The sequence below is a fragment of the Athene noctua genome, chromosome 3 (genome assembly GCF_965140245.1).
Source record: "Athene noctua chromosome 3, bAthNoc1.hap1.1, whole genome shotgun sequence".
Classification (NCBI taxonomy): Eukaryota; Metazoa; Chordata; class Aves; order Strigiformes; family Strigidae; genus Athene; species Athene noctua.
Window position 1 is genome coordinate 33,335,610 of NC_134039.1, and position 23,987 is coordinate 33,359,596.

At 43.5% G+C, this 23,987-nt stretch overlaps 4 protein-coding genes across 4 annotated transcripts; 1 reads left to right on the plus strand and 3 right to left on the minus strand.

The window, feature by feature from the left end:
- The first annotated feature begins 2,734 nt into the window (after window positions 1-2,734).
- On the plus strand, window positions 2,735-3,551 carry LOC141958605 (histone H2B 1/2/3/4/6). The gene has a single exon (XM_074901443.1). The coding sequence runs from the start codon at window positions 2,754-2,756 to the stop codon at window positions 3,132-3,134; it is 381 nt and encodes a 126-aa protein (XP_074757544.1). The 5' UTR covers window positions 2,735-2,753; the 3' UTR covers window positions 3,135-3,551.
- A 768-nt stretch (window positions 3,552-4,319) lies between these two features.
- On the minus strand, window positions 4,320-5,395 carry LOC141958606 (histone H1). Its single transcript, XM_074901444.1, has one exon. It carries the CDS (start codon window positions 5,143-5,145, stop codon window positions 4,489-4,491), a length of 657 nt encoding a protein of 218 aa, XP_074757545.1. The 5' UTR covers window positions 5,146-5,395; the 3' UTR covers window positions 4,320-4,488.
- A 383-nt stretch (window positions 5,396-5,778) lies between these two features.
- On the minus strand, window positions 5,779-7,575 carry LOC141958607 (histone H2A). The gene has a single exon (XM_074901445.1). It carries the CDS (start codon window positions 7,540-7,542, stop codon window positions 7,153-7,155), a length of 390 nt encoding a protein of 129 aa, XP_074757546.1. The 5' UTR covers window positions 7,543-7,575; the 3' UTR covers window positions 5,779-7,152.
- A 4,683-nt stretch (window positions 7,576-12,258) lies between these two features.
- WBP11 (WW domain binding protein 11) lies at window positions 12,259-23,641 on the minus strand. Its single transcript, XM_074902633.1, has 12 exons — window positions 23,509-23,641; window positions 21,716-21,831; window positions 20,879-20,910; window positions 20,172-20,265; window positions 19,596-19,792; window positions 18,601-18,734; window positions 17,704-17,903; window positions 16,681-16,875; window positions 15,976-16,077; window positions 14,839-15,153; window positions 13,904-14,086; window positions 12,259-13,363 (listed from the first exon to the last, which is right to left on the minus strand). The coding sequence occupies exons 2-12, from the start codon at window positions 21,777-21,779 to the stop codon at window positions 12,930-12,932; spliced, it is 1,950 nt and encodes a 649-aa protein (XP_074758734.1). The 5' UTR covers window positions 21,780-21,831; window positions 23,509-23,641; the 3' UTR covers window positions 12,259-12,929.
- Window positions 23,642-23,987: the final 346 nt, after the last annotated feature.

The following is a 23,987-nucleotide window of genomic DNA, read 5'->3' on the forward strand; positions in this document are numbered from 1 at the left end:
TCACTAGACATTAACAAGTTCCCATCCATTTCCCTTAGTGAACATGGTTATTTTAGACTGTTGCAAGAAATACGAATGTCTGGATTCCTTTTCTATATATCCTGACGGTCTAAACAATGCAATAAACTCAGCTCTTCTGCCATTACCATAATCAGTTCTTTCCAAGAACTTGAGTTCCCTTTATAAATATCTCCTAAGCCTCTCCCTACTCCTCTCCCCAGTTATTTTGGTTTTAGCACACACTGGTTGTACCTTTTTGTGAAGGAGCAGCACACATAACCATGCTACATCAGGACTGACTGGTCATCACTTATTGATCAGCTGCTGCTTTTTGTGTTTGTTTGTTTATTTGGTTGAGTTCAGTTTTGATTTTGTGGGGTTTTTTTAACACACTTTTCAGCTGGAAGGCTAAAACCAAGCAGTTGCTGTTCAGTTCACAGTAGCCACCTTTTCTCAATAGAGGATGTCTTTCTACTCCATAACTGATCTTTACAAAAATTGCTAGATCTAAGAATATCTAACACCTACCTCAGCTATCACTTTTATCTGGAACTAATCAATAGATTTAAAAGGATTAAATGGGGGGATGGGGGGGGGAATGTGGGGGATGTGGGGGATGTAGTGTTTGTAGAAGCTGGTTTTTGTGTTGTGGCTTTATTTTTTTTCTTTTTAATTTTGTTTTTAACACCCCTTTTTTTCTGGGTCTATGGACTTTACGTTCCTGAGATTGCCCTGTGTTATTCTACATTTTCTTTTTCAGATTAAAAACCAGCCTTTGTTTTCTATCATGGACACAAAACTGGAGAAAAAAACAGAGAACAGAACATGCCACATTTTCCAGTCGTGGACTTTCATAGATGTTCATAAAAGAACTCCTGTTACCAGGCAGAGGTTTCTCAGTGAGTGAGTGAACTGCTTTTTCAGGTAAAGTTTATGCCAAAAGAATGTCATCAGGTTCACACTATATGTGGGAAGTTAAAAGTCTGGAGATGGGCCACTCTGGTTTCTCTTCTTGCTTTGCTGAAAAAGAGAGAAATACTTTTCTTGTCCTTAAAAGGCAGATACAGCTCCCTTCTGACTTACCCAATTTTCTCCAGGCTGATGGACTTGCTACTGATAGCTGGGAGGGAAGCAGAGAAAATGGAGATGGATGATCTCTGTTCCTGATGAGAAGGAGCAGGGTTACGGGCAGGGGCAGGCACAAAACCAGAGAGCTGCAGCATCGCAGAGGCAGCATGAAGCTGCTCTCCTCAACACAGGTGGCTGCCTTTGTTTCCCCAGCTTAGGTATTATGCACAGCAGAAGCACTTGCAAGCAAGCGTTACTCACTGCAAAGGAGAAAGGTCCCACACTTTCCTCACCTGGCCCCCTTTCTTCAGACAGCACTATTTTTTTAAAAAAACCCCAACAAAACCCAGAAGCAAAACCAGTCTGGTAAGGTGACAGAGCTTTTTATTGCTTGCACCAGTATCCAGAATCTCTCACTGTCCTTACAGATCTTTTTGAACCATTAACTTTTTGTGATTTTAGCAGTCTCGTCCACCTCAAACTACATTTACCTATGACAAATGAGTTTCTTGCATAGGCACATGCCATCTGTCTCCTCTATACTGAGAAAGTCTAGAGTTTAAATGGCCCTTAAGGAAATAGCATAATCACAGCACTGGCTATATGATACCAAGTTATCCAGTCCTAGTTTCATTCAACCATAAATTAACTTGATCCTTTAAAAAGTGGATTATAGCTTTCTAATTTACTGATAAATGCATTACAATCATAATTTATAACATTGCTATACAGCATTTTAATTTTCTAAAAAAATACCCTTTTTTGAAACATACAGTCTAATACTAGATGAAAAACACTTCCTCCATCATATAAAAAATTAGCACATTAGAATTCCTAATACCATAAAATCATTTTAGTCTGTTTAAACAATTATATTTTCTTCTTCTTCTTGCACAATTATCTTAACTTGACAAGAAACCAGCCAGAATTTCTGCTTCACAATAAATTCAATTTTAAATTATTATTTATTTTTATTACCAGAAATATATCTTGGGTTTGATTTAAACAAATTAAACCAGTCTTTAATACATCCCAAAATAAGTTCACATTCTTTCAATTTACAGATCAAAGCAGAACATCCATCTCGCTTAAGGTCCTGAAAAGCAAGCCATGTTCTGTGGACTGAAAGAACTAATTTCAAACACAATTAACAAACTTAGTATTCCAGAGCCTCTGTATCTTTTCTGGTTTTATTTTTTTTTCCTTTTACATTTAACTTGTGGCTTTTAGAAATGCAGGCTATTACATGAAGTATGCATGTATACTCTTGAACGAATAAGAGTAACAAAACCCTCTGCCATTTTCTCTAGGTTTTCTTTTTCTGGATAGATAACCGCCCTTTGTACGTACAAATCCGCGCGAGCTGGCAGCTGCAGGAGCCGGGCGAGCCCGGATGCTCCGGGGCGAGGTCAGGCAGCCGAGGTCGAGCTTCGCTACAGAACTGTGTGATTGAAAGAGCTTATTGTGACTGGCTGATAGGATTCCAACTATTAACCAATACCAGCGTGGGCTTTAAAAAAGACCAATTACGAAGCCTCTCGTAAGGAAAGTGACGACACTTGTTTCGTTATCCAATAGAAGCGCTGATAGCTGAGGCCAGGGATTTGCATAAGGTCCCTATAAATATGGGAGTAATCGCATTATTGGGCACTTCGTTGCTCCAGAGCAGGCAAGGAGTTGTCGCCATGCCTGAGCCAGCCAAGTCAGCCCCCGCGCCCAAGAAGGGCTCCAAGAAGGCGGTGACCAAGACGCAGAAGAAAGGCGACAAGAAGCGCAAGAAGAGCCGCAAGGAGAGCTACTCGATCTACGTGTACAAGGTGCTGAAGCAGGTGCACCCCGACACGGGCATCTCGTCCAAGGCCATGGGCATCATGAACTCGTTCGTCAACGACATCTTCGAGCGCATCGCCGGCGAGGCCTCGCGCCTGGCGCACTACAACAAGCGCTCCACCATCACCTCGCGGGAGATCCAGACGGCCGTGCGGCTCCTGCTGCCCGGCGAGCTGGCCAAGCACGCTGTCTCCGAGGGCACCAAGGCCGTCACCAAGTACACCAGCTCCAAGTAGAGCGTCTCGGACTGTCAATTTTAACCCAAAGGCTCTTTTCAGAGCCACCAATTTTTTCAAATAGAAGGGTTGAATTACTGGTTTTTCTTGGGAGGTACGTAAATCATTTCATTTGCGTGTCACTGGAAGGTTAAGTACTTTCTTTGGTAGCTGCAAATGTAGCCACTTCATGCTCAAGTGGAGAGCTCTCAACAGCCCGTTCTTGGTATAGAGTTCTACTTGGTTGTTTAAAACTTTGAAATAAGTACATGCTATGAACTGTTCTTCAGTGTGGCTAAAAAGCAGCAGCTTGTTCCTAGTGCTTTGCCAGCTCCGATTTCAGAACCTGAAAGTTGCGGAGAAAGGTAGGTTACCATTTGTTTTCTAGAGGTTTTGATTTCTTCTTGGTAGACGATACATTAAAATAAATATTATTTAGCTAATATTTCGAAAACGGTCTCTGAAGCAAGTCTTTACAGTCGTGTTTGTAGCTTGGTTTCTTTTCCTACGTTCCGTTGCGCCCTACGTTCCTCCCAGTCCTACCGTTTGCTCTAGTTAAAGCAGCTGTCCGTACTCGATAAGGCATTGGGTAAAGATATTTCTTGAAGGATTTTCCTGTATAAAGCACCAACGTGCAAACTTCCGTCCGCAGGAGTCTGTTCTCTCTTCGAGAGCGGCCGGTAATGGGCTGGGAACCTGGGGGGTGGCGGCATTAGAGCGTGGGGCTACAGCTCTCCAGCTCCAGTTCCCTCCCCAGAAGCCGCGCCGCCGCTCGCTCACCCTTCCTCTGCGGAGCAACGGCAGGGCTGGGGCACGGCACAAGGCGTGCCTACCCTTGATCCGCGCACCCCCCCTCCTCCGGAGCCGGTGTGCTGCGGGGAGGCGGTGCCGTACGGAACCGAGCGAGCGCGGGGACGCAGCCGAGGACAGGAGCGGGGGATGGGGGGCTGTCACCGCACTACGGGGCGGGGCGGGAGAGCGAAAGGGGCCAATCCGGGCCCAGCGCGGGACTTTTAAACAAGCCCCGGCACGGCAGCCGCGGGGCGCTCGCTGGGACACCGGCTGCTGCCGCTCTCGGCTGCGCCGGTCAATTAAGGGGGGGCGGAGCAAGCGGCTTGCGGCTATCGCAGAGCTCCGCAGGAAAACACTTCCCCCTTAAAGGAAGCCCGTATCTCCCACAGGCTGCACCGAACGTGCACCTTCCGAAAACAGAAACTTTATTCCCGTATAAATTTCTGCCAAGACCCTTTCAAGATGTTTTCGCTCCTGTAGTTACCGCAGTGTTCCAGCTCTTTTTGAGACTAAGTGGGTGGCTCTTAAAAGAGCCTTTGGGTTTATTTATATGAGTAAACTCTTTAATTTCTTCTCAGTCGTTTTACTTCTTTTTGGGCGCCGCCTTCTTCGCCTTGGCCGCTTTAGGCTTGGCCGCCTTGGGCTTGGCTGCTTTGGGCTTCACTGCCTTGGCTTTAGCCGGACTCTTCGCCGCCTTCTTGGGGCGCCCTGCCTTGGCCGCTTTCTTGGGGCTCTTGGCCGATTTCTTGGCCGCAGTGGCTGCCGGCTTCTTTGCTTTCTTGGGGCTCTTCTTCACCGCCGCCGCTTTCTTGGGCTTCTTGGCGGCGCTAGCAGGCTTCTTGGCCGCTGGCTTTTTAGGCTTGGCTGCCGGCTTTTTCTTAGTTGCTTTCTCTTTTGTCTCGCCCGGCTTCTTATTCAGCTTGAAAGAGCCAGACGCGCCCGTGCCCTTGGTCTGCACCAAGGTGCCTTTGCTGACGAGACTCTTGAGCCCCAGCTTGATACGGCTGTTGTTCTTCTCCACATCGTAGCCGCCGGCGGCCAGCGCCTTCTTGAGCGCGGCGAGGGAGAGCCCCTTGCGCTCCTTGGAGGCGGACACGGCCTTGGTGATCAGCTCGGTGACGCTGGGCCCCGCCGGCTTGCGGGCTTTGGAGCCGCCCGCTGCCTTCTTCGGCTTCTTGGCGGCGGCCTTAGCGCCGGGAGCAGAGACAGCGGGAGCGGCAACAGGCGCGGTCTCCGACATAGTGGCAGCCGTCGTCCACGAATCAGGGGAAACCACTGGGCCTGGAGCAAGTCAGCGGCCTCGTATTTATAGAGAGGAGCCGCACGGTGATTGGTGCGTTGCAGAGCCCGCCCCGCTGCACGGCAGAAAGGTCCCTTCTCCCCGCTCATTTTGTGTTTCTTAGGAGTCAAAAAAGCCTGTTTTTATCAGAATTTCTGCCATCAACCGCCCCCCCGTTCACAGCGACGTGGAAAAGAAAGACTGTTCTTCCCCTCGGCAAAGTTTCCCTTCGAGGAGGCAAAGGGTGAGTTAAAAAAGAGGCAATAAACCCCGAGTCCTGGACCTAGACAGACCTCGGGAGACAGAAACTTTTGTTTTTCCTTCTAAATAAAATCCGCCACGTGGGCAACTAAATCTTCAGACTAATTAATTATTATTCTTTAAAGGGTCTTCTCTTAATATGAACTGAAAATCAGGGATTTGAATTGATATTTTAATCGCAAATTGATTTCAAAGAGGAGGAAGTAACACAGGCTCATCTTGAGCACTGAATATGGATTAGAAATTAGCTTCTTTGTCCAAAATCCTTTACCCCTTTCTAAATAACTAAAATAAATTAAATTAGTGCATTATGCAACAAGGAAAGGAGCAGATTAAAGTCCTCTGAAGGGCTGTTTATGCCCCAGAAGGAGATGATTTTTTACAGCATAGCAGCTTGTACTGTGTTGCTCAGTGTGCACAATACAGACATGGTTCCCTAGTGCTCAGCTACAGAAATATTTATTTTCTTTAAAAATTAGGTGGCATAAGAATTTAACATGGCCAGTCTTTGTTAAGTTATAATCAGTGCCCTATCACTTTATAATTCAGCAGTGTTTTTATTTTGATACAGCTTGATTGGTGAAAATCTGAGTCATCATTATCCAAGGAGACACTGCTGCAGCTGATTTTTTCCATACTTCTACATAATAAAACTTGCTCAACTTATCAGTTAGGGCTCCCCTTTCACAGCAGATTGCAAAATATTCTATTTTTTTTATTGTCCAGTGACTGATTCCTGCATCGCAAGTAGTATTAAAAATAGCATATTCAACTGATATATCTGCTAAAGTGGCTGCTTAGCAAGAGGGGGACAGTCTTCAGCTGCACTTTACCAAGACCACACTTAAACGAATGCAAAACAAATTCATTTTATTTTTCAGAGTACACAGAATTAAAACAAGTATTCTCTGTTATTTTTATTGTTGCCTACAACCCTTTGTTCTGCCCAAGGCCTGCAAACTGCTTGTTACCCCATGCTATTGTAACTGTCAGTGGTACTAAAATCTTGTACAATGTTATCATTCAAGTAATTTATGTTCTCGAATGGATTATTAAAATGTGTTTATTGAATTATAGCACGACTGATTTCTCTGTTACTATTTGAACATCCTTATGGTCTGTGCAGCACTTTGTATAAGGTAGTCACAACTGACAATAGCCCTTTTTACCTCAAGTTGCCTGTCCAGTGATTAACAATTATCCTCAAGTCCATCCAGACTTCAGGCAGAGAACGGCCATGGCAGCTCAAAGTCATGAGAAAATGGTATTAAAAATTAATAATTCAAAATGCCTGTTCTTATGAAAAAAAAAGAAAAAAGAAAGTCTGTAGGTCAAAAGGTTGTTTAGTGTGACAGGATGGTTTTTAAAGACATGAGTTACTACAGCTTCACGCAGGGCTGAGCCAATACTGGAGATCTGTTGGGGCTGTGGGTTCTTGCAATAATCAACTTTGTGCCTTTCTCTCCCCTACAGAACAAAATTTTCACAGTGCATAAACCTCATTTTTAGCATGGATTTAGCAGTAATTAACGAATTTTGTAATGTCAACATTTAAATTTTAAGTTTATTTTCATGAACAAATAGAAGGGTTAATTTTAACTTGGTTGGTTTTGCCAGGATCTACAGCTCCTTTTACGAAGAAGTGGGTGGCTCTAAAAAGAGCCTTTGGGTCACTTGTGAAGTGGGAATACTCCGCAGATAATTCTTTCACTTGCTCTTGGCTTTGTGGCTGTCGGTCTTCTTGGGCAGCAGCACGGCCTGGATGTTGGGCAGCACCCCGCCCTGCGCGATGGTCACCTTGCCCAGCAGCTTGTTGAGCTCCTCGTCGTTGCGGATGGCCAGCTGCAGGTGGCGGGGGATGATGCGCGTCTTCTTGTTGTCGCGGGCCGCGTTGCCCGCCAGCTCCAGGATCTCGGCCGTCAGGTACTCCAGCACGGCCGCCAGGTACACCGGGGCGCCGGCGCCCACCCGCTCCGCGTAGTTGCCCTTGCGCAGCAGCCGGTGCACGCGGCCCACGGGGAACTGCAGCCCGGCCCGCGACGAGCGCGACTTGGCCTTGGCCCGCGCCTTCCCGCCCTGCTTCCCACGGCCGGACATCGCTTCCAAACCTCTCCCGCAGCCGCCGCCCAAACCGACGTGAAACACGCGTCGCTACGCCCCCCCACGCCCGGCCACCTTTTATAGCTTCCCCGCGCGCCCCGGCCTGCTCCCTGATTGGTCGCAGCGCGCTCTGGCTCGCTCCGACCAATGGCGCTGCGGATCCAAATCCGCCCAATGGGGGAGCAGGCGGCGGGCCCTCCCGCAGGGCTGCCCCCGCCTGCCAGCAGGCAGCGGGAGGGGAGGGTGGGGGGCGCCCACCCCTGGGCGGGGCCCGAACCCCCCGCCCCCCTGGCTCTGCTCCTGGCCCGCCTCGGCCGGGCAGCCCGGGCGCCGCTGACCCCGAGACCCGCTCCGGAAGGTTATCTTACCGGGAAACGTGTCCCGGCTGCCTGAGGAGAGCAGAGGCGCATAGCTGTCTCCCAGGAACGGGAGGAACCTCTACTAAATCCATCGCTGCCCTTTTAAAAATCATCCTGTATTTAGAACCTCACAAACTGCTACTACAGCATTACTTTAAAATATTAATTATTATTACAGACGAGAAACACTGCTGTCGGTAGAAACATTTGCCACCCACCACTACTGATCGGTATAGAAACAAGGTAGGAACATGTAACAGGAAATTTCTCTGATTCTGGAGACAAATTACTCAAACATTACTGTAATCAAACTAATACAGTATTATTTGCAAGGCTATTCTTCAGAGCATTAGAAGTCAGGCTGTTACACTTTTACTCAAACTAGAGAATATCTCACTTCTTAAAGATTCTGGATGTTTGTCTTAGAAAGATTCCTGTTCATTTTTCCTCCTTTGCTCTGATTACACATGGTTTCTCTGTATTCCCTGACATATTTTTCTCATTCTTACATGTATTTCGAGCAAGGGCAGACATTATCCTTGTCTAAAGCAACAAAGGAAGCTGCATCCTGGACTTAGCCACATTCTTCCCCTACCCCAGTCTTGCACAGCAGGCCCCATTTCCCCCCACACCATGGGACTCTGCTCTCATTTCCATAAAGTCCAGTTCTCAGTGATTCTTTGTTCCCATCTGCATTCCTGGATGCTGTTGTACTTTAACTTGTGGTTCTTCTTTGTAATGCAGCCCAGATCCTACGATATGGAGATCATAAAGTTACAGTCGAGTGAGCAGCATGCGTGCACCAGGCTCGGCTGCTTACTCTGGATACTGGCATTGCCATAGTTCAGGGAAACACAAAGACATGACTCTCACCAGTCCATGACAGCCTACAAACAAAAATCCCCAAACAAATAAACAAACAAATGAACAAACCCAAAAGGCGGCATTCCATCTAAACTCTGCAATTCAGTGATCAAGAGAGAAACACATCCTTCTTTCCAGAAGGGTACAAAAATAGGAACTCTGATCTAAACTGTTCAGCATATGCCAGTCACAGCAGGAGGATTACAAACCAGGCAAAATAGAAAGAACTTCACGGAACACACGAAGTACTGTCACAACCTATTTATTTCTGGGTAACTAGGACTGACTAGCTCCCTGTTCTGAAGGTTCAGTAATATTTAGGAAGCATCTTTCCTTAGTGGTGCGATTCAACGGTTTGTAACAAATTAACTGATCTTAGAAGTCTATTTCCATCTTCATGCAGTCACTAATCTTCAACAATGCTTTGGGCAAGCCACATCACTTCTCTGTGCCTCTGTCCTTTCCCAGCCCTTTTCCTCCCCACAATCATTTTTCTACTCAGAGCCACAGGTGAAATCTGTGACCACAGGATGGAGGTCGTACTACAGAGAAGAATCCCAAAGCTCTGTATGACCACAATACAAAAACAAGGGTAAATGGGCTTTGGTTTATGTTAACAGTTGTCCAGAGCTGAGAACATCTGTTCTGGAGCTGTAGAAAAGATGGTATTACAGTATTGCATCCATGACCGGTGCCATCATAAGGTAAATACATAATTGTTTCCACAGGCTGTGTTGAATATGCCATGAGCTTTCTACTGTGTTCTTGTCTCTCTTCTAAGAAAACGTTTAAATACTAAAGATAGATTCAATTCTCCCTCAACAAATAATCAAACAGTATGATATATATATACTCACATATATCTATTTCACACACTTCCTTATTCAATCCCTTGTTGACTGGTGTCAGGGTACTGAGACACAGTAGAGGTACTAGGGAGAATTTTCCTACCTTCTCTTGATAGAAGTATAAGCACAAAACTTTACGTAATGCAATGGATGTTCAGTCAAAGCATATTTCAATGATCTGTCCTCTTTTTAAGGATTCCACTCACTCAGAGTCATTACATGAAGGGAAAAAGAATTGCTTTACAGTAATTTCTGATGCTAGGGGAGAAAAGGTTGCCAGCAGTCCTCAAAGCTGGATTTGATGTTTCTGCCATGGCCCATCATTTGCATGGTTGATGAAGAACCAGATGTTTACCTGAGCACATGGATTGAAGTCAGGGCATCCACAGATCCCACTGCTTTGATAAAAGTGACAAGGAAGAGCTTCCATCTTTGTGCTCTTTCCACTTAGAACTGTATTAAAGGCAAAGAAGGTAAAAAAACCCCTTATTACATTAGCTGAAGACAAACTGCAGTTCTGGTCAACCAGATGAAGTATCAGCCCCAGGTGCAGCCAGTCTACACACATAGTTCCAGCTAGACATACAGCTCCCAACCCCACATATTTATCCAAAACCACAACAGAATGGGACAAGCCTCCTGTATGAGAGCCACACAAGATAGCAGACAACCTGACTTCAGACTCTTCCCAGGAAAAAAAAAAAAAAAAAAAAAAAAATGTCAGCTCCTGGATGATTTACATTGTCATATCCAGCTCTTCCATGGGGCCTCTAAACCCATTCCAGGAGTACACTCTCCCTCACCTCACCTCCCCTCTCCACACACCCCCCAAAGGCATCTTAGAGGTCTATCAGTTGTAGGAAACTACCCCCTTTATCCTGGACAGGGTAAGGAAGTGACCTTTCTGATATTATGTACAGTCCTCCTTGTGCATTATGTTTCCTTCTCTGAGCCCATTTAAACATGTAGCAAATTCAACTCCTTTTGCCTCATCTGAAGAGGGTAGGTACAACAGACAAGTGTTCACTATCCCAAGAGAAGAAAAAGGTGGCTCATCTATGTGAGAATATGGCAAATGGAACATAAAAAAAAAAACCCACACATAAAAAGTCAGACTGGAGGAGCAGAAAGAATCAAGTGACTCTTATAGGTTACTAATGTCATCACAGAGCTGCCAGGGAGATTTACTCAACCTTGAATGAGGGGGAGGTCCTCATTCCAGAACACAGTTCCTCTTCTCCTTAAGCTGCTTCCTCGGAGGGAGGGTCAATACTATTATAAGACTGAGGGTCAGCAATACCACAATGATACCCCTTCCCCCCAAAAATCATCATTGACACATTTCACTTAAAGACAAAATTGCGCTTTTTTTAAAAAAAAAAAAAAAAAAAGCTAAAATAAAGAGGATATTCCTTAAATGTAACTTACAAGAAGTATTTAAGATACTACTGACAACTGCAATTAACTCTTGAACCAGGAAGAGAAGTGTTGTATAAACCTATTTGTTTGTGTCCAGCATTCATAAAAACAGAATCAAAGTTTTCAAGTATAAGTTTGGGTAGCTAATAATTTTGTCTCCTTAAAACAGACTTAACCTCAAAACATTAAGTATTCAGCTAGGTCTGGGGCTTATAGCCAACTAAAGGTATTGTTTGAGATATCTACTAGTCTGGTAGCTTAACATAAATTCTTTTTATTAAAAAAAAAAATAAAATCTAAAAACCCACAAGCCTAGATATATTCACCTAGAAATTGATACAGTTAGAGGACTCGCTCTTAAAAATCACCAAGACACCCATCACAAGCTCTTCAACAGGGGCAATTAAGTTTTCTCAACCTTTTTCATGTTATATCATACTTACAACACTAACATCTTATTTTTTTTTTTAACAGGATGAAGACACCGACATAGCTAACTGTTAGTATTAGGTCTTGTGCTCAAATTCAGCATTCCAGACCAAACTTTGCATTTTTGAAATATTTATTCCCTCTCTAAAGCAGCAGCTCATTTGGGAGAGACTCACTGCCAACACAACTGATCCCACTGGTCTCAAAACTAATTTGTCTAAAAGATCCCAGGAGATTTTGTAGTCTGTTTCAAATAAGAATAAAGATTTGTTCCTCGCATATGGTAAGGATTATTAGTACATTTGTCTGACAGCGTAGTGAACGAAGCTAAAGGAGTACTTCCACCAAAATAGAAAAAGAATTCTTTAAGCTGGAAACGTTAAAGTTCTTTTTTTAAAAAATAGCCGCACCTTAAAAGCGCTAATTTAATAGAATTTGAAAACAGATTTTTCCACAGTCAACTTCTTAGAATTAAAATCGTTTAACAATTTTTTACTTAAGGTAGCCTGTCCAAGATGCATCCAGTGGGTATCTGAGGCTTGATACGAAGTAAACCTTTCAATAAGAGTATATAAAATAAATAGTTTTCTAATTATTAGTATCACTTCAAGACTTCAGTTTCTGCTAGCTACCAACAAAGGTTAAAAGGGACATCTAGGAACACAAAGAGAAGAATATAGCAGAACATGAGTGTTAAAAGAGTACATGCTATATATACTGTAGCAACTGCTTTTCTGAAGTTCAGAGTGCCTCTATCTTCCCCCTCTTTCCATCCACATGCTAGTTTTAGACAAATCACAAGAAACAGTATTTTGATACACTGAACATTTATTGTCTTAAGACAAAATGAAGTTTCCCCAGCTGATGAAAAGCCATCAAGATGACTGTAAAGGGGATAGGGTGCAAAATTCCAGTGTACAGTATACACAACAAATTACCTCCCTGACTATCCTGAAAGAAAGATGATTGATCAATCTCACTGCAACTAAAAAAACAGGATTATAAAATATTTACAGAAAAGAGCAGTACAGAAAATAAAAACTGCACAACCATATGCATATGAAATGCTGCTAACACTTTTCTGGCTCCTTAAATAACAGTTCTACTACCCACACCAGAGCATTCAGGATGTGCAAGGATTCAGGCAGAGCAGTCACCCCCAGTCCCACACCCCCCTCCCCAGAGTACCATTATCTCCCTCCAAGGAAGGGGGAGGACTCAAGCAAAGCAGCATCACTTCCTTCCACCAAGTGGACATGCTAGCTCTGAAAGGAGGACCACAGCCACACCTCATCTGCAGCAGTCTCTATTCAGAGCATACCGACAAGTTAACCTGTGGGTAGCAAACAATTCTCTGTTATGCGAGCCCTTTCATTGCTTGCAGGAGGACCTTTCCTTCTCCTCCCTCTGCAGTGGTCTGATCTGTGTTCAGAAGGGCAGGAAAGCTGACTACGACTATGACAGGTCACAGGAGACCTTCCATTTCCTTCATGAAGGCTTCATACACATCATCCTTTGTCTGTACAGAGATAGGGGCAGATGATCCAGCCTTAGGGGCAGCTTTGGTTAATGGGAGAGCAGGCTCATCATCCTGTTTTCTCTGGGAGGCAGCTGAAGCCCCTTTATTCTCCCGGCGCACTCGCAAGGCAGTGGGCACAAAGCGAGTGATCTCTGCCTTGGGGTTAGTGATCTGTGGCTTGGCACTGATAGTGGCCGTAGCTTTCTTCTCAATAGTGGCCGCACTGGTGTCATCTGCCTTGGGGCGCTGAATCAAGCTGGGTGGGGCACTCAGTACCCCAGGATTTGGAATGGGAGCTGGTGGGAAGAGCCCAGGTGGGGCAGGTCCTAATGGAGGCACCAGAGGTGGCCGTAACATGCCTGGGCGAGGAGGAGGGATACCTGTAAGAAGAAAAGAAAGCATGAGCTGACTCCACACCTGGGAGTCTTAAAAGTTTTCAACCCTGCACCAAATGCTGGGCTGAAAATGCCGCTACTCCTCAGATTCTGAAAGCTACAGGAACCTGTGTCTTGCTCCCTTTCAAAATTTAAATTTATAATCTGAAAATAAAGTTTCTTGATGACTCTGAAATCCCAGTGAGATGGATCATCAGAAATGACCAGGCAGAAAAAAAAAATACCCCTATCTCCAACTCATTAAGTGGAGCACCATTACAGCACCCGGGGGTTAATCAGAAACAATCCAGCAGAAGTTTAAACTCTGAAATTCCCTTTTTAAGTACAGGTTTCTTGCTACCAAACTACACAAAGCATGGAATTACTTGTTATTACACAGAAAAACATAACAGCACATAGCACAATGCAGCCACACAGACAGGAACAAGGACAAACTGGTAACCAATTACTAGCTTGGTCAACACAGCAAAAACTGAGATAATAAATCAAGAAGAGACCTGGGCTGAAGCAAACAGACCACTTTACCTGGTGGGGCAGGAGGGGGCAGACGAGGAGGGGGACCACGCGGAGGAGGACCTGGGGGCAGACCTGGTGGGGGGCCTGGGGGAGGACCAGGTGGTCGCCCAGGTGGAGGGCCTGGTGGTAGAAGTCGAGGTAAAGGCCCACGCAATCCTGGTAATCCAGGAGGTCTCAGGAATGGAGGAGCTCCTAAAAACACACATATAAAGAGAGAAACTTAGTTCACGGTTTAAAAAAAAAAAAAAACAAGTGTTCCATCAGCCAATAATAAAGATCTTCAATAGAAACTTGAAAGCTATTCTAATACTAGCCAGCTGCCAGACCTCAAGAGACAGCAGCTGTAGAGTTAAAGTAAAGCTTCTTCACAATAGTCAAGTATCTTCTCCCACTTGGAAAAAGGGGTCCTCCCCATGTAATGAAGCAATATCTGAGAAAAGCTACTGAGCTAAGGTTTTAAGAATTTGAACAGCTAACAGTGAAAGAACTTATCACTCTGGCATTTGATTGTCATTCTGGCCCCAAAAGAAGCAGTTTTGCTCTACTGAAAATAACTGGTTTGAGATTTGCCCCTTTAGGAAGTATCAGAAATGTAACAGCAAGGAAGACAACAGAAAGAGTTGTTGTTAAAAACACTGGAGAGGTATTTGGCACCAGGACTTGTTCTTCATACTCCCAAGACTGGTTCCGCTGCTGCCTGTCAGTGTTAGTGCTAACAAACGAGCCCATCAGGCTGACTACATCCACAGGAGCTGGATGCCTCAAAAGCACAGTACAGCAATAGACTGACTACAGAAGAAATCACACAGGTCTCGGCAACTACCACACCAGGCTCCTGTACCCCAATTGCAACACAATCTGCTGCTTCACAACTCCCAAACTGATACACTGTCTGTAGTACCAAGAGCCTGCATCCTTCAAACCAGAGTAAATCAAGTATTCACCTGGTGGAGGGCCAGGAGGAAGGCCAGTGGGTGGGCCTGGGGGCCTCAGTGGAGGGGCTGGCGGTGGTCCTAGCGGAGGCGGCCCAGGCATGGGAGGTGCCTGTATCTGAGCTGGAGGAACAGGCTGAGGAGGTGGCTGCTGCTGCTGTGTCTGGGAAGTTGTAGTAGATGACCCAGTCTCTGCAAGAGCTTCCTCAGTGAGCTGCTGTTGCTGTTGTTGCTGTGATGTCTCTTCAGACTCAGAGTCCTCTTCTTCCTCCTCCTCCTCTTCTGAATATTCCTCCACTTCTCTCCCTTCTTCTGGAATTTCCTGACCTGGAAATTGAGACATACTTATAAAATCAGTCCACGGGTAATATCTTTGTGAACACCAAAGAAACCTGAGCACACAAATAAAAAGAAGAAAGTTAAATCTTACAAAGGAAAGAAAAGCTGACCAGATTTTATTGTTATATAGAAAACAAACAAACAAAAAAACCCACCCATCACAGTTATGGATACAGCTCTGCCACCAAGAGCTATGTGTTCCTGTGGGAGCTGAAACTTCTACTACCACCCCAAACTGCAGTATTTGATCTATGATTGGTGGAGAGGGAGGTGGGAAGGGGACAACACCTCAAAATAAACATTAATTCCCATCTCCAAGAAACTCCAGTGCCTTTGAAAGACACTGGGGTGTCTTTCTAAAACAAAAGAAAAAAAAAAAAATCAGCACTCTATTGCTTAGCTTATTTTTACAAAAGGCTATTTTTAGGGAGTGCAGATCCTTACAGGACACAGGCTGAGCCCATAGACACAATCTCACCCTTTCTTTCACTAAGAGGTTCATATTCTGTTTGAGCAATTATTTAAGAGTGAAGCAAGATAAAATATAGAAGAAAAAAACCTCCATAAGTTGCTACCATAACTTCAACTCTGCTATGCAAAACACACACTGCTACTAGACTAAAAATGATTTAAAAAACAGATACTGGTGTTAGATAAACACAGCTTAGTCTTTTAGCAGATCTTACATTATGACAGTAAAATATTTACTGTATAAAACAAAAACCTGTGCAAACAAAGTAAGCTTACCAGAGAAACCTTAACTTGAAGCCTTAACAGCATATGTCTACTTAATATATCCATCTCACTCACCTGCCATTCGTAACATCATGGCCTGGAGTGGAGTCAGTTCTTTCATGTTTTTTTTCTTTTTTCGTGACTTCCCAGGCATGTCTGCAAACCGTACGCTATGACCTGGGGAAAGCAAAGTATGGGCAAGGGTGGTGGGAAGTAGGAAGAAAATAACAAAAGTCAGATAGATTTAAGTCTTCTAGCTGGTGTGGATAATGTATCATTCTAACATAACGATGCTCCTTATATAAGGATGAGTGCTGGCATTACTGATTATTTGAAGTTTTGCTAACATAATATTCTTTATCTATTGGTCTCCCCCAAGTAATTAAGAAAAAAATATTATCTGGAAGCATTAGTAGTATGAAATTTAGTTGTCTTAGTTGTTCAAGTCACTAAAGAGTGATAATATTTTACACTGAGGCTTAATTTCTGTAGGGTGCCCTGCCAATTCAATGCTTCAGGTGAAAAATGGTTTGCAACCTCACTAAGTTACCTCAACTGTTAAGAAAAGAGGTCCATCTGAAAGATGCTTCACTTCTAGATAGTTTCCTTCTGATCCATTTATCAATAAAAATTCTTCAGCTGGAATTTAGCTGAGTTACAACACTGTTAGCTGGATAAACAAATTACTTTCCCCACCAGTCAGGATAAGAGACACAAACTCTGCTAAGTAGTGTTCCTCTTTTGAAAAATCAAACCTCAGTCTGTAACTTCCCACCATACCTGATTTCTTTTCTTCGCCACCTTCCCTCTCCTTGTCATTATCACGATGCAGAAAGTCCTCGCCTTCACTGTCTGCATCTGACCTATCACTGTCACTATCATCGCTACTATCATCATGCTTGTCTTGATCCATATCCTCAGGATAACCTTCATCTTCACTAGTACTGGACATATCGTCATCATGCCCTCGCTGTCCTGCAGGAAGCAAAGTATTAGGAAATGCATAAACTCCAAATACACTGGAGTGAAAGACAGAATATTTTGTATGTCTACAGTTAAAAAAAATCCCCCTAGCAACAACACGGACATACTGTCAACCCTTTACTGTTTAGCACATTCTTAAAGAACATTTTGGAGAGTCTATTTATAAGATTTCCTATTAACCAGCTAGTTAATTTGCACAGCAAACAAGTGAAGGCAACTCCTACCTACAACTCATTAGTTCATTTCTATACAGCAGTCATCCACCATTAAAATGCTCAATGGTTTCTGGTATGCAAAAAGCTGATCTACCCATTCACAACAGTTTCTAGGGAAGATACAGTAACTGTGTTAAAGGATGACCTACGGTTTCCTACCAAAACCATTTGTTTTGGGGTTTTTTGGATAGTTTTTGTTACATTGCTTTTAGCTTTTGTTTGGGGTTTTTTTTGAGAAGGGAAGAATTCTCAGAGAAAGTTGGGAGTTTTTTGTAGTTTGGGTTTTTTTTAAAGGGATAATATGTACGACATTTCAGCCTTTTAAGGCTTCATGGGAAAATATCCCATCGATGCAACAAAATGAAAAAACAGGTATCTGAAAGTTATAAGTTTCAGCATTTAAAAATATAGCTGACAACAAAATTGCAGATATTATGAAATATACTAGTATCATCTCAGAGGTACAATCACTTAAGAAGAGTCCCTCAAGTAGTATTAGCATCCATATTACCAGAGAATACCTTGTCTAGGGCACACTATGCTCACAACAGTACTATCCAGAGAGGTCAAGGAAAACCCCAGACAGTAACAGGGAAGTCCTTACCCGCTTCAGAACTGTAAGAAATCTCCTCTTCTCGCCTTCGAGGAGCCATCTCCAAGGTGAAACCCACTTTACGGCCATACATCTGTAGGACCTGAGGTGGGGGAGGCCCTGGAGGAGGTCCAGGGGGCTTCCTGCCTGGAGGTAAACGGGGAACACCAAGCCCAGGAGGAGGCAGTACAGAAATGGACCGAACTGGTGGTCTGGAAATAAGAAAGGAAACGAGAAACACAAAACAACACCAATGAACAAAGACACACATGAGCTTAATAGAATTCTTTAGCTTTCTCTCATCACTGCTTACACAGAAGCTTTCTAAAAAGAAACATGAACATTCCTAAAGTATAGATATGTCCCAAAGAGTTTACAACACATACAGAGACATGATTGCTGAAGATCAGACAAAAGCAAGCTTCTCAGAAGGCAACTGAAGACTGAAAAACAAACAAGCATTGAATCCCATCACAGTGCAGAATGAAGTAACCACAGAGTTGGTAAAAACAGAAGACTACTCAAAGAAATAGAAAGAAGTAGTACTAGAATGAGAAACCTGATAAACAAGTAAACTAGGAGCTTAAACTGAATACTAGCAAGACAACAGAACACACATGGCAATTTAAGGGGCATTTACATTCAAAGTTGCAGGGCTTTAAGCTTTATTGATATTCATAAAGACAAATGCTAAAAGAACATATATTACTCATAAACCAATTTAAACAAAAACCTGTAACAGTAGGAAAAGATTAAGAAGGGCTTTGGTTAAAAAAAGTACAATTCAGTCACACAGAATTCCTGATTTCTCCTAGTCTGTATTATTTCTGCTTCTACACCTAGCTCCTCCCCAGTAATAAAAGTGCTCCTTTTCTTTACTTCCTCTTCAATTTTATCTTCCCCTCTTACCCATAGGCTGATGTCTTCTTGAGGATAGAAGGTGGCTGGGCCCCTGGAAGAGGAATGTCCTGTATGAGGATGTTGGAGGGAGCATGTGGCATATCAGGTAAGGGGATACTCTCCACTTCAACATGCTGAGCATTCTGGGGGAAAGAAAAAAAAAAAAAAGGAAAGGGTTATTCCCACAGAGCTACTGTACAACCTCATTACCTTTCGGAGAATAGAACACACAAGACCTGCCATCACTTGCCAAAGGCGTCTGTTCTAAAGGCACGTTATCTTGCAGCAGTCCACAGTCCATGAAAGATGTTTGGGAAAAAGTCAAGAGGAAAAGCTTTCAACACAAAGCAAAGCACATACAGTGCACCCATGAAAGGCTTTAGTATTTCAGTCAAAACCCAGTCAGGTTTTCATCTCCCTTTAGACCTTCAGTCCGCAAAGCAGAGAGGCTGCAGACAAGTATGCTTGTATTTTTTAAGTATCCAGAAGGCACAAATCACAGGCTGCTGCATATTTCAAAGGAAAAAAAAAAAAAAGTCTTACAGATACTTGCACTTGGGCATTATGTTCTCCAATATGGTATGGAAGAATGTCAAAGAAAGCTCTTTAAAGAAATGCCAAAGGATTCTCATTATTTCCAGCAACAGATTTAGTAGAAATTCACAGAAATACCAACTGCACACTCACAGGCTCACTCTCTTTAACACAGAAAACAAATTCTGATATTGTTGATTTGCAACATAAATTTCCCTCTCCCCTGTAATTTCTTGTTGAATGAAATCAGTGTTTCAGAGACAAATACAAACTTGATAATCCCCATGCTACCCTCACTTAAATGCTGTAACTGGAGATACTACCCAAATTAATACAAGTACTTAATATGGACCAAAAAAACATATATACTGGTCTTCTAAAAAGCTCCCTTCCTTCTTAATTGTCAAACCCGATAAGTGGACAAAGAGTATACAATACCAGTTACAAGCCCGAAATATAATAAGCATTACCTTGACAGCATCAAAATACTGGCTAAGTTGTGATCTCTTCTGCTCATACTCTACTTCCAACTTGCGCAGTTCTTTATAGATGTCAGGATTCTCCTTCTCATAGAGCCGCAAGATGCGCTCAAAAGTCTCACGGAGTTTTTTGCGTTTATCCTTTAGCACTTTTTCATTAAGTTGTGGCTGCTGTACTGGGTTAAACTCTAATCCAAGACAGCAAAAAACAACCCAAAAATTCTTAAGTTACTTTGCTCTACGACTGTGAGAAATGAAACAACTTAAAAGCAAACAACTTCCAATCCCTATTTTCAGGAAGTCTTCAGCCTTACAACAATCCCCTCCCTCAACTCTAAGTCACTATCACGCACAATAGTTTTTTAAAATAGCCATCTTCCTGAAAAAAAAATTAATCTTTGATAGCACCATATCAAATCATAATTAATCCCTGATTATTCACAGAATCTCCCCTTCTAACAGGAAAGAAAAGTTACTCTATTTTAGTCCATCAGTTGTCCCTTAAAACTATGTTATGCATCTACACAAACCACTACTTAAGTCCAACACTTGGTAGCTCTCACTCACCCATCTCATCCAGTTTTTCCATGTCCCGGATAATTTGCTTTGGATCTTTCATCTTTAGTACAGCTGCTCGTACCATCATTCGTTGCTTTTTGTTCTAAGATCAGACATCAAGGAGATCAGAAAAGTGTCACAGGAGAAAGAGACAGAACCTTTGTACCAAATACTCCCCTCGCAATATTCCCAGTCTGCAGAAAAAAATGCACCTCAAAATGCCCTGTAAATGTTAACCATTAGCAGCAAAGGTAATTAAAACTTATGGGAATTTTAATTCCTCTATCCTGATATTTAAAAATGCTTCTATAATTCATTCACTCCAACAAAGACACATACAATCAACAAAATACACCAACTGCCACAAGGTATACAGTAAAACATGCTAAAAAGTATGTGAGTTTCAGGTGGTTTATTTGTCATTTGGTTTGGGATTTTGTTTTGGGTTTTTAATTCCCAAGTACTTACAAAAATGTTTCAAAAAGCTGTAGTCATCACAAGTTAAAAAGTAGCAGATGATGAGATATGACTGGTCAAAACAAGATTTCTGTCAATGTTTTCTTAAACTACTTGTTTGGACAGTATTTTCCAAAGTGAACCTTAGGATATCAACCAAAACATCTGTAGTCTGTTCTTCAGCCATGGCCCATGACAATCACAAACATGATACATAGTACAGGGAATGCCAAATAAAAATTCCTGATCTGCTTATTTACCTTCTTTAGTTCCCTTTTCCGTGCTTCCTTCCCTAAAGAGGAGAGGAAAAGAGAAAATAACAATTTGAAAGAGACAATCAAGTCCATGAAGAACCTCTCCTTCATCGACTGTTTCTCAAGAGTTCATTCATTTTACAAAGACTGTAACTGTTAACTCATCTTCCCAGTGAAAGTGAAATAAGCATGGAATAGATTTCTATTTCATCTGTGTTATATAGTCTTCCTATCTCCAGAAGCAAGGCTGTTTCTATACAAAAAAAAGAACAATAGGAGCAAGAGTCATAGTGATGTGTGCAATCATGACAGGATTGCTGCCCAGAAGCTGAAACAGAGTTAGTGACAGACAACACACTTTGAAAATACATAGGCTTTGAGTATGCATCTGAAATAAAGAAAATCCATAATTCCGTAGAGAATATGCTTTATCTACTTAGCATCGATAACATTTGGCCAAAAGTCTAAAAGGGAAAAACACAGAGAACTCCTTCATCTAACCAGAGCATCTGCAAAATTTGACATGTTCCTCAATTTCAGATTAACCATGTCCCAGAAAGCTGTTGGCTAAACTGCAACCTGCTAAGTACAAAGACCTTTGAACACTGATAACTACAGTAAAAACTTACGAGGTAAATACTCAGAGAAGCAACAACATGCAAGCAAGCAGCCTTCGCAGGAAGTTTTTACATCAGACAAAACTATTTTTAAAGGTAAGGAAACTCAGTTCTGATTCACAAGTGAGAATCTTATCCTCAGAGAAAGTTTTTTATCTGCGTCCCTAGGACTGGACTGCCCCCCCCCCCCCCCTTTCCCATCTACTTAGCTTTTGTGAATACTTACGGGCCTGATCCGTGGGATTCATAAACTTCCCACTCTTGGTGGATGATGTAGATCTCCGCCCCATTTTGACTGTTTTACTTCTGCTTCAAAAAAACAAAATAAAAAGAGGGAGAGACCTGGAAAAGACAACATGGTTTCAGGTCCTATGCACGTGCACCAGCAGCTTGAGCATGCTTATTCCTCCTCTCTAGATCACCACAGTTGCTTCCTCAAAACCCTCAAATACTTGTGAGATCTTCAAACCCTACTATAAGCTCAGACATTCACATCAAAATCACTCTACCCATGTCCTACTATTTATCTACTTACTACTACTTTACTAAGTATCTACTTCAAACTAATTAACTAGTTCCTTATTCACTCTAAGATTCAAAGTAGCTTCTTGCTTACACTACAGAGGGGCACTGGTATGGAGAAATACGCATTCTGTCTTCCTAAGACCATATCAGAGTCCTAGCTTTTCATTTACTCTCATGAGAGCTCTTCAATCTTTATCTTTCCATTCCTCTAATTTTTAAATGTTTCCCACAAATATCCTCCTTTCCTCAGGATTTTAAGCTGCCTTTAATTTCTCTCCCCGGCACCACCGTACCCATCAGCAAGTGTTCTGCACACACATCCACCTCTTCTCTTCCCCAGAGACCACTGCTATACCACTGCCCTTACATTCTCTATTTCTATCAGTATTATTTCAAGCTGTGTTATGACAACCAAAGAAGAAATGGTTACTCTGATAAGAATTTTTGCTTGTCTCTAGACATTTCTACAACTTACAGATGACTACGGAAGCATCCAAACGAGTCAGGGATGTAGCCTCTCTCACAGTTCTAATCTCCCCCCACTTCCAGCCTTACTTCCCTGCCAAAATACCACTGGGAAAAAAACAAAGTGAAAGAAAAAGGCACAAAAGATTCCACCCCAAAGTCTGAAACAACCTCTTAAGTTTGGGAGTTGATGGGACACAACTTCCCAATCACCATACTCCATCCACACAGATTGTGACCAAAGTGAAAGTATTCACAAGTTCAATCTGAAGTTCTCTGCAGCCTCACTGCAATCACCGTGTGCATCATTCTTTCCTGATTACAGATGTCACTTTTAAACCACTAGATGACGTGCCTCCCCTTATACCCTAAAAAGAAATTTAGGCACAGTGCTTCGTGCTTCAAGGTCTAACAGAAAGAGTTCCTACCAATCTCCAAGCACCGAGCACATTCAATGCACTGACTAGTAAAAATCTTGAGCTCTGCTCATGGCTTATACTACCAGGTTATGCTCACAGGTCGCCTGCTGTTTGCAATAGCGCCCCATGATTTGTGATCACCATAAGATTACACGAATTTTTTTGCAAGATACTACCATTTCAACAAACAGAACAGGAGTTACATTTGCACCCCGTATTCTCCACATTTCTAACTTTTAAAAAGTAATGAGAAAGATAATAAACTTATGAAATCTCGATCCCATATCCTTTAGGACACAAATCAAAGAGCTTTAATTCAGTAAGATAACAGCCGAAAGGAAAAAAAACAAAAACAACAACAACAAAAAAAAAAAACCACACACCAACCACTAAATTTATGATTGTTTTGGCCCCTGGGGAATGAGGCAGAAAGCCTCTTATGAGGCACACGAAAGCCTCCCCTCCTCCCCCCAAGCTGAGGAAGAGAAGGCGGTAGCGCAAACCGCCGTCTCCTTCCTTTCGCCTTCCTTTCGCCTTCCTTTCGCCTTCCTTTCGCCTTCCTTTCGCCTTCCTTTCGCCTCCCTGCCCCGTCCCGCTCCGCTCCTCTCACCCCTCTGTCCTGTCCGGTCCGGCCCGGCCGGGGCGGGGCGGCCCGGGTCCCTCCCGCTGCAGCGGCCTCTATAAGCCCCACGCTCCTTGCCGCCGCGGCCCCGCCGCCATCTTGAACCGGGACCGAGTGGCGCGCCGCCGTAAAGCGCGACTGCCGCGCCGCGCGGAGTTGCGCTCCGGAAGCGGGAGCTTTAGCGCGCCAACGCCATCTCTATGGTTCCGCCGCTCTTTTCTCCCCCGCGCGAGTCTCCTCTATGGTTAGGGCGGGGCTGAGGCGCCCCGCGCTCGTCGGGGCATCACGTGAGCGGCGTGAGCCGTTTTGCCGGGGCCCTCAGGCGGCGGGACGGGGACGTCGGCAGGCGGGCGAAGGGGTCGGGTCGGGTCGGGTCGGGTCGGGTGGGGTGGGGTGGGGTGCGGGGAAAGGGCCGTCCTTGGGGTGAGGGAGTGCTGCGCCGCTGTGGCCAGTGCTGGAAATAACGC